The 10,945-nt window shown below is 38.1% G+C and overlaps 1 protein-coding gene across 1 annotated transcript in view; it reads right to left on the bottom strand.

The window, feature by feature from the left end:
- Nucleotides 1-1,060: 1,060 nt before the first annotated feature.
- Nucleotides 1,061-10,945, bottom strand: part of LOC122791523 (extracellular calcium-sensing receptor-like) — a 199,601-nt gene continuing 189,716 nt past the window's right edge. The window contains exon 6 of the mRNA XM_044059265.1: nt 1,061-1,968. Coding sequence (XP_043915200.1) covers nt 1,061-1,968 — 908 coding nt within the window. The remainder of the gene's footprint in view (nt 1,969-10,945) is intronic.

The following is a 10,945-nucleotide window of genomic DNA, read 5'->3' as shown; positions in this document are numbered from 1 at the left end:
TTAAATAGCACCACAGAGGTAAGACACAAACCCCACATTGGAAAGCAGAGGATGGCATTTATGTTCTGCCTTTGACCAAATCGTTAACCTTACATTCCTATGAAGTGACATTATTGCTTTCTCTCTCTCTCTCTCTCTCTCTCTGTCCCTCTCCCCCCCCCCTTTTCTGCTGCTCCTTAAACCATCATTCACAGTTCTAAGTACTCGATCGCAGACCCATTTCCATAGCTTGCTCATGATGTCATTTCACCTTCAGCCCTGGAAGTCATCCTTGAAGCTTTCCCTTAGCTCATTATAACGCAGTATCTTAAAGTCACTAGTCCTTGTCGTTCATTTTCCATTTCTGTTCTTGCTCTTCCTGCATTGTATATTACACAATGGTTTGATCATTACTGGTCAATGGTACTTATACCTGGATATCCCTGAAAAAAAACTGAACCCTTTGCACTAATTAGAACTACATCTAGAATTATATCACACATTGTTCAGTCTTACAACAGCTGTTATTTGCATATGTGGTTAAATATATGATTACCGTTATATGTCTAGATACAGGAAGTAGACTAGTTAAACTTCTCTCTCCCATTTATGCACCATATGGTACATTGAGCAACGAGCACTTTTCAGCACTTGTTTCTGTAGCAGTTACAGGTTTTATGGGCTCACGTTGGTAGCCCAATGCCCAACCCTCTTCAGAGGGTCCATCACACATATCTGCGCACACACACAAACACACACACACACACACCCAGGGTCAATTTAGAGTGTCCAATCCACTTACTGCATGTCTTTGGAATGTGGGAAGAAACAGGAGCTCTTGGAAGAAACCCGTGAGAATGCAGGGAGACATGCAGACTCTGCACAGAAGGCACCCCACCCTAGAATTAAACCTGAGAACCTCTTGCTGTGAGGTGACAATGCTAACTGCTACACCACTGTGCCACCATAGTTCCGCTTTGATTATATCATTATTTATTAGAACAGGTCTGACATACAATAAATTAGGCAGTTTTGTTATAACTCTGAGAAGATAGTATTTAGTATGTTAACTACACTTTCTCTAATATCTGACTGATGCTTTTCCTGTTATGTGATCCTTAGTATTTTGATCAGGCCTAAATATAATAATATAACACCTAGGGAGAAATATGCAACCAAGCAATCCAGCGCTGGAAGTCAAAATGGCAAATATCTCCACAGCAACTGTATACTTCCCCCGAGTACTTAGATAGGCTGGTATGAAAGATAACCAAACAGTGACAAAAACCAGCATACTGAATGTAATATGTCTGGCTTCATTAAAACTGTTTGGTAGCTTTCTTGCAAGGAAAGCTACAGTGAAACTTACACATGCAAGAGACCCCAAGTAAGCCAACATGCAGTAAAATATTACTGTGCCTTCATTACATTCAATTATCAGCTTCCCTTCTTGAGAATGCATGTTGGTTTGTGGGAAAGAGGGAGAAACAACAATCCAGCAGAAGCACAACAGAACCTGAAACAGCGAACATACAAAGGCAATAAACAGTGGAATCTTAGGTCCAACCCATTTTCTTAATTTGCTTTTGGGATTTGTCACACTAAAGACAATTATCACTGTGATAGTTTTTGCAAGTATGGAAGAAATGCAGATGGAAAATATTATCCCAAATGCCGGCTGTCGTAACATACAGGTGAATTTCATAGGATGTCCAATGAATATTAGTGAGCAAAGAAAGCACAATGCGAGTGCAACCAAGAGAAAGTAACTCAGTTCCCGATTGTTAGCTTTCACTATCGGGGTGTCTCGGTTCTTAACAAAGATACATAGTACAACCAGAGTTGTTAGTGAGAAAAAAATGGGAACTGCTGCTAATGCAGTCCCAAGAGGCTCCTCAAAAGACAAAAACTCTGTCACTTTTGGAATGCAGTGTTCTCTTCTATAGTCAGGCCAGTCATCTTCAGGACAGCTTATGCATTCTGTAGCATCTAGTAAAGAAAGAAAGAGCTATGTAAATAAGGTTATAAACTAAAGGGTGTGCATATTACATGACAGTCCATATTCCTGCATCTGACAAACACATTACTTTTACAAGTGTGGATAGCAGAACACTACAGTGTTTAACACTGTTACATGCAAGTGCTTGGTTTGTCAGCTTGGTTCTTAGATGGGGTGTCTTTGCTTGGTACTTTGCATGCTCTCCTAGTGTTTGAATGAGCTTTTATTGGGTGGTCCAGCATGCATCCAAAATTCAAAAACACGCAATAGCTGAACTGATGACCCTCCAAATTGTCAATAGTTCTGTATGCTATATGTGAGTGCATATATGCATCCTGTGACAGACTGGTGTCTAATCCAGAATCAGTGTTTCTGCATTGCACCCACTGAGTGTTAGAATAGACTATCAGACCCCCATTCCCTGAAATGGATAAAGCAGACAATCAAAGATTGATTAAATGAATGAAAGAATTATAATGCTTAGGCGCTATATAACATTTCTGTTTATTCATTGACAGAGTGATTCATTGATTGACTGCTATCCTGAAATGTCCTGTTGTGTGTAACCCAGGCCCAGATAAAGCCTGAAGAAAATAGTTTTACATTTCTACAAGGTGAGAAGAAAGCAAAATAAACTCAAAATGAAAAATAAGATACATACATATATATGTATGACTACCATCTATAACCTTTTTGCTTGTTTTTCAGCCTGCTGGCTGCTTTGCATGCAAGATTGTGTTACAATGAATCCTGGAAATTTGGTCTAACTTCACATTCTCAGAACTGGTATATATAATTTGCAGGCTGTGTGGTAGTGGCATGCATTGAGGTTTGCTCCTTGCAAAAAATACATATATTTTTTATTTTCCTTTTTTGATTTCAGTCATTTCAGATATGCTGTAAAATGATTTTTCTTTGAAGCATTCGATAGTTCATATATTTCAAGAAACAAATATATATATCTTTATGGGTTCATATGTTCATAGGTGAGTACTAGGCTAATGGCCCTAGAGCCTTTACAAGCCTAGACAATAGAATTGGCCTGGCATCATGCCACCCGACATTAGTTCCCGGTGCGTCTATCGAACATAGCCACTGAAGTGATTTAATGAGGGATCTGAACTTGTTGTTGAAGCTAATAAGGGAGTTTCTCCAGTCTTGGGACTTCATCTTTTCCTGCAACAGTTTCTTTCTTCTGTTGTAAAGTTTGTTTGTGGCAGGGGACCACCATAGTGGCTTCCTTCTTTTGGAGGAGAGCATCTTGGTTCTGTTGGGTATGAACAGTTCCATGCATTTGTGTATGTGTTCATACAGTACATTGGCATAAGATTTAGCAGTCATGCACCCATTCTCCATCTACATGGGTATCATGAAGTTTGCCACCTCTGTTTTTAGGAGTCCAAAGTTAGCTTTGGAGAAGTTTTTCACTGTGGTTACCTTTGTGGGGGGTGTAGGTAGGATGTGGATATCTATGGTGATTAGTCTGTGCTTAGATTTAACCAGGGAGGATTTGACTATTGCTGCAGAGCAACTATCATCCATGTTAGTGATAACCAGGTCAAGGATGTTGCTTCCTCTAGTGGGGGTAAGAATGAGCTGGTCCAGGGCATTGGAATTAATGAATTCCAGGAAACATTGGGGAGGTGTATTGGTACATGAGTAATTTTCCCAGTCAGTCGAGGGGTAGTTGAAGTCACCCAGTATGAGCGTGTTGGGTTGGACCCTAATATTCTCCAGGGTGCCTAGGAATGTGGAGTGTGAGTCTTGGGACATGGTTGGGGACCTGTAGCAGGCTACGGACTGAATCACTGTCTTACCCATTGTTAGTTGCACATGCAGTATCTCTGCAGCATTATGTTGGGTTACCAATCTGGAGGTGTGTATATCTTTTATGAATATGGAGACACCACCACCTTTGGAGATTCAGTCCAAATTTTGGGGCCAAAAGGTGTGGAATGAATTATAGCTTGGTAGCACAGGGGTGCCTTCTGCTGCCTTAAACCATGTCTCTGTTATGGCACAGATGTCAACATTCTCTATTTTAAGGAGTGCTTTGAGCAAGTGCATCTTGAAATTTAAGCTTCTAGCATTGAGCAGCATGATCCTCAGATTGCATTTATTTGTAGCAGTTACGGTGATAGTTTGGTCTTTGGAACACCGCCTAAAAAGGCACTATAGGGGTGGCAAGAGCCTTGGCCAGGATACAGAATCCCAGGGGTGATAGATGCAGGCCATCTCTGGCAAAGCATCAAGGTCTGTCAATTATGTTATCCCAGGCAGACAAACACTGGATCCCCTTAGAATGACACCAGAAACATAGCCAGTTGTTGAAGTCCATCATTTTCTGCTCATACTGTGGTATCATTATTGGTGATGGTAGGATGCTGGTCAGGGCTAGGGTAATACCCACCTGGGCTACATGATCCGAGAGCTCCTCCATGTCTCTTTTCATGTAGTCCAGGGAGGTATATCTCAGGTCATTTATATCAACATGGACAATGACAGTGTCATATTTGTACTTGTCATGGAGTGACCTGAGTGCATGCGCTATGTGACGGATCCTGATGCCCGACAGGCAGCTGACTGTTACTTTCTCCTTATTCAACCTAGTGAGTGGGACGTCTATGTGTCTCATTATTGAGTCACCTATGACTAATGTATTGGGCAAGCTGTTTTGCCTTAGGGGCTTTGGTTGAGTGGCACACTGTTCAGGTGAGCTATGTGTCTTGTGATTTAAACACACGCACACACATACGACATGGATAATTACAGGTAATATAACATTTTACATGTTAGTATGGTAGAATAATTGAGAAAACCACTGGCAGGATTATAAAAAAAGAATAGAGGATGTGGCTTGACCCAGGAGAAAATGTCAGCTTAATTTGTTTTCTCTCTCTATCCACCAGCACCATGAATCACCAAAATCAAGTTAAGTGAACTGACCCACAGTGGGCATAGGAATAGAGAATGTGCAAAGGAGCCTGGGGTGTCAATTCACCAAGATCTAATTGGTGGGAATTGAGGCGTGGGAACCAAGATGAAGACACAGATGAGATAAAGGAGACTCTGTCAACTGCCTGAACCACTAATTAAGTTTCATCCTATAGCAGTACTGTCCTATCTAAATACTGCCCACTTTAGGTAAATACCTACAACCAACTGCTTACTTATATCAATGCCATCTGCTATCCAGCAGCATGGATTTTGGTCTGGATACAACACCATAGCATCTCTCTAGTCCCTCACAGATGACATCCTATCCACTAACGGACAAAGGCAATCTTACTGGAGCTGTCTTTATTGACCACACAAAAGCCTTTGATCTAACTGATTATCACTAACTAAGACATCACTGGTGATGCAGAACCTTGTTTTATAGATTTCTCACCAATAGATCCTTCAAGGTGAAAGTAGGCACCACCACCTCTGAAGCAGCTCCTCTTATGAAAGGAGTCCCTAGAGTTCCACTTTAGCTCCTATGCTCTTGATCACCCTCAGATACCTCTAATTCATTATACAGATGACATGTTCATCTACTGGTCAAACAAATCCCACTCTGTTATACAAATGCATCTCCAAGATTACCTCCAGACACTCAACCAATGGCTAATAGGCCATAAATATATACTCAATCCCTCAAAAACAAAATCAATGCTAATGGGAGTCAATTAAAAATACCCAAAGCACCCAATTTCCCTAATTTTACAGATGTTAATAATGCCACCATAGAAACTACCAAATCCTTCAAATATCTTGGTATTTGACTATACCAAGCTCTTAACTTTCAACTACATATTCAAAACACATGCAAAAAGATCAAAACACTATTGATGTGGGCAAACAAGCTATCACTTCTTCTGTCCAAGCCAATCAAAGCTGCCTTAGGCAAACAATACTCTTATCTCAACTTGAATATGAACTCCACATAATAGCTGCAGCCTCAAAGAAAAATGCCACTGCCTTGCAAACCATCTCCAATAAAATCTGTCAGTTCATTGCTAACTCCCCCATTAATGCACACCACTATATAACTCTTCCCAAAGCTAAATGGCTCCCAGTACATTTAAGAGCCACCCTTTTCACCAACCTCTTCCCAAAACCCTTTATATCTGAGACATCTTGCCCTCTCACTCAAACAATTCACTAAACTCCCAACATATAATATCAGGGGTGCCTCTTAATCTCAACCCACCCTATTAACTACAAAAGCAAAACTTCATTTCTCTGATCATGCATTTTCCAGACTAGCAAGTAAACTATGGGACTCTAATCCACTCTCAATCAGAGATGCCCAGATGTAATCAAACTTTAGAAAACAGATCAGGAAACACCTATTCACCCACAAAACATGCAACTGCTCTCACACAGGTCATGTTATATGAACCCTGCATGTCTCTCATACCCCTTTACCCCTATTTCATCCTTCCTTATCTCATTTTTTCATATCTTCACTTACTGCCTGTCATTTGTTCTCCCTACCTCTACTCTTTGCATCTTTCACACTTCTCTCCCCTCTGCATGCATCTCTCTCCATTTCTCTGCCTTCTTCCCATGGTACCCTTTCTTGCAACTATTTCCACTCACATCTTCTAATGTATTTATACCTCTCTATATAATAATATACTGTTGTCCCTGTAGCATAAGCCATTTAAATCATTATGGCTAAAGAAATCCCAATCCCTCCACACCACATGCTCTGGAGAACTCAACCTCATTGCCACAATCAACAGAACATGCTGGAAGGACAGGTTCATAACCCAGAGACTGCCCATGCTATGGAGTAGACTTCCCATACATGTCAAGCAGAGCACCTCACTGGCCCTCTTCAAGAGAAATCTTGATGAGTGGATGGGAAACAGAAAATTCACCCCAGGGATCACTCCAGTGGCTCTACTCGACAGAGGCACTAGGAACTAAGGCTGGGTGGCATGATGCCAGGGTAATCCTATGGGTTAGGCTTGTAAAGGCTCCAGGGCCATTAGTCTAGTACACACCTATGAACCTATATCTTATTTAAAAAGCTCTGCTAAGCATAATTCTATTTTTCCATCCACTTTTTGACTTTGTAAACTGCTTCTTGAACTAAATGCTGTAGCATATTTTTGCATTTGTAAATATGCATATGCTTTTTAGCATATCTTTGTATGTGTAAATATGTTTTGTTAATTTCTTATTTGGTTCTATTCACCCAGGTTGTGCCTACAAATGGTCCATTGAGACAAGTGCACTGCTCTAATAAACAAATATAAAATAAAATAAAATAAAATAAATAAATAAAAAAATGGGTCAGGGTTTTATTCCTCTACTCCATTGCACATTTCCTGAAAAGTTGTATACATCCAACATAGGAATACAAGTGAAAAAAGTAAAAAGACCCCCCAGTCCACAAAAGAACTGTCACAACTATGAAAGCAATTGTTCACTAAGATTGTGGTGGTATCCTTAAACCTAATTTGAATTAAAGTGTTTCACGTTAAAACAATGGAAGGGTTCAACATAAATACATGGGAAGGGCAAGAATAACAGGACAAATTATTACAGTGGACCTGCCATAACACAGGAAATACAATGGCCAGTCTATTTGCCTTGACTACTATGAGTACATTTTCCAAACATGTTCTTGCCAGTTATATGCGCATGCTTTTTGTATTGTACTTTCATAAGTAAGTTCATAAGTAAGTAAGACATTGTTCCCAGATGAAAAATTACAATATGTGCCCACAAATGTGTCAGCAAGATGACCATGGCATTCCATTATACAGTTTATCCCTCCAGCTATGTTTTCAAAATGTAAACATTTGTATCATTACTTACCCTGCATTCTCTAAATGGAGCCATGTCAGATGAATGGCTTTTCAGAAATTCAAAATTCATATAGTCATGACCATATGATTGAGTTTCTGAAAACTCAAACATAAAAAAAAAAATCTAACTTTTTAACATTTTTGCAGGGGGGCTGCACCCCCCACCCCTGCAAATTAAATATACCAACTCTGAGATTGCACTACAGTGAGGAAAAGGGTAAATTTCCTATTCTGCATTATACTGCGATCTCTATTCGGAAACTGAATCATATAGTCTTGACCATATGAATTCTGAGTTTCTGAAAACTCAATCATCTGATAGGGATCCCTCTAAACACATGTGCCATCTCATCTAGCTGACACTTTAATATTAAAATTAAAAAGTTTTCAGGCTCTTTTATAAATCCAAATGTAAGGACTTCACCTGTGCTGTGACCTGAAGTCAGATGGGTTACCTGTCCATATGCTCAACTCATGGAAATGCATGGTTTATGGATGCCTGAGTCATGTCTAACCTATGGCATAGGCAATGGCTGAGCTATTTATATAAAAAATGAAAACCAAAAACCGAGGACCAAAGTGGATGCAGTAGTACTTAAAATGACAAAAAAGAAAAAAAACACTGTATGGTAGAATGAGGTTCACTACTGAAATAAACCACTGTCTTTAGGAAAAAAATACAAATTATTGTCGCTTTCACCTAAAAAGACTTCTTCAGAATAAAAAAAAAAAATCACTTCCAAACCACATTATATACATAAAAAAAATTAACAAATCAAATTAGTTAATTAAGACACTCCATTTAAAGAGACATATACATAAAAAACTATGTATCACAAAAATATTAATAAAAACAATTTCACTTAATTAACATTTTTTACATACTTTCAGTCCTCTATTCTTTAAAAAAACATTTAATGTTAATAGTTTCATTCATGCCAGGTATTTGGTCAGCCCCTAACTTTAATTGCCATAATGTTTCCCTTAGTTCTATTAGATTTTTTGAAACTTCCCCCTCTCAAATCCTCAGGGACTTTTTCTAATATGGCAAACAAAAATTTCTTGAAATCAGGACATTTAAGTGTGTGTTTATACAATGCATTGTTTGAATTTTTAGATTTTTATACAGTATTTATGTTCCGTAATCCTATTGTTGAGACGTCTAATAGACATCCCTACATATAATTCTAAACAATGTGAATAAACTGCAATATAAACTATCCCTTCTGTCTTACAGTTATAAACTCTGTTAATGGGAATAGTTTGATTCAAATGAGGTAACTCAATATAGGGGCCCTCTAATATAAATCTACAAAAATGACAGAACCCACAAAGTTTCAAAGTTTCTGAAGAAGGACAAAAAGACTCTGTCTGTAACATATGTTTAATATTAAAAGTATTTTTATGAACAAAATTAGGTTTTTGTCCAATATTTTGTATTAATTCTGAATTCCCTTTCAAAATATTCCAATTTTTATTAATAATAGAAGCAATACTGTTCCTGTCAACAGTAATATCCAAACAGCAAGATAACCCATAATTTTTATGAGGGACAGTAGTAGATTTAGTATTAGTTTTGGGGACAAATCCGTATATTAAAATGTGTGGAAAGTCTGAACTTCTACGTCCTTGTATCTCTTGTATTCTTATTATATCCCCTTTCTAAAAACATATTTTTAATAAAATCTATTTCGTAGTAAAATATGTCATCAGCAGAAGACATCCGTGATGCCCGGATAAACTGTCCCTTAGGAATATTATTTTATATGAACATTGGATGGTTACTTAAGTAATGAAGGTACCCGTTAACAAAACTGCTCTTCCTATAGACTTCACTAGTAAACTTCTTATTATCTGTATTCCAAGTGAGTGTTACATTCAAAAAGTTTACCTTTAATCCAACAAACCCCAAAGTGAATTGCAAAAATTCAGAGCCATTATTAATGTTTTTGACAAGATCCTGTACCTCGTCTTGTCACCTTTCTACTACAAAAAACAAATAATCTATGTAACGAACATAAAAAAAAACTACCTTAAAATGAGAAAAAAGAGGTTTTAAAATTGCTTGATCCCACCATCCAAGAACAATGTGAGCATATCCAGGGACTGCAGCAGACCCTATAGCAACCCTCTTCAGTTGTTTATACAATGTGTTGTTAGAAAAAAAATAGTATTCAACAGAAGCTCCAAAAGAACACAACAAACATGCACATTATCATTGTTAAAATTTGCATGTCTGACCTTTGGCATAGATAATGGCTGAGCTATTTATATAGTGCAGACAGACATACTGATGACAGACAGGATGAATAAAGGTGTGCATGAAGCAAACTACCTGTACCTAAACTATGTCCTGCAGTGGTAAAAATCCTGAGCTCTAATACTATGCAGTATGATTTATTCAGTACATAACACCAGCTTGTTAAGTCACTTATAACACAAGCTTGTCAAGTAACTTATAACGCCAGCTTAAGTCACTTATAACACCAGCTTAAGTCACTTACAACACCAGCTTAGTCACTGGTAACGGAAACTTAAGTCACTTATAACATCAGCTTGTTAAGTCACTTATAACACCAGCTTGTTAAGCCACTAATAATGCCAGATTGTTAAGTCACTTATAACACCAACTTGTTAAGTCACCGATAACGCAAGCTTGTTAAGTCACTTATAACACCAGCTTGTTTAGTCACTGATAACACCAGCTTGTTAGCTCATTGAGTCATGCCTAATGATTACTTCCTGATAGAAATGGCAGGCCTACTATCAGGAGATTTCATGGGGAATTTCTGATTCTCTTACATAAGATGACTAGGGCATCTAAGCTGACACATTATGTAGAAATACAGAGTAAGCACTCCTATTCTAGAACAGTCAAAGTTACTCCATCTTTATTATCAAAGTTAAATAAAATAATACAGACATCAAATGTAACCTGGCAACCACATCTCTCAATCCCTTAGCACAAATAATCCAGGCAAAGACAAAAATAATAGGGGGACAAAGCCCCAAAAATAGGGACAAATTTGAAATACTGCTCTTATAAATTTAGAAAGTTTCTAGAATAAAAGGTCTTGTGTTGCCATACATTTTATGAAATATATGAAGTCTGACACTCAAATGCCTGATATTTTTCAGTGAATTCAGTATTCACTGATGT

Source organism: Protopterus annectens, chromosome 17.part0, assembly GCF_019279795.1.
Source record: "Protopterus annectens isolate FY-2018-M chromosome 17.part0, PAN1.0, whole genome shotgun sequence".
Lineage (NCBI taxonomy): Eukaryota > Metazoa > Chordata > Ceratodontiformes > Protopteridae > Protopterus > Protopterus annectens.
This window is presented reverse-complemented; position numbering and strand designations above follow the sequence as displayed.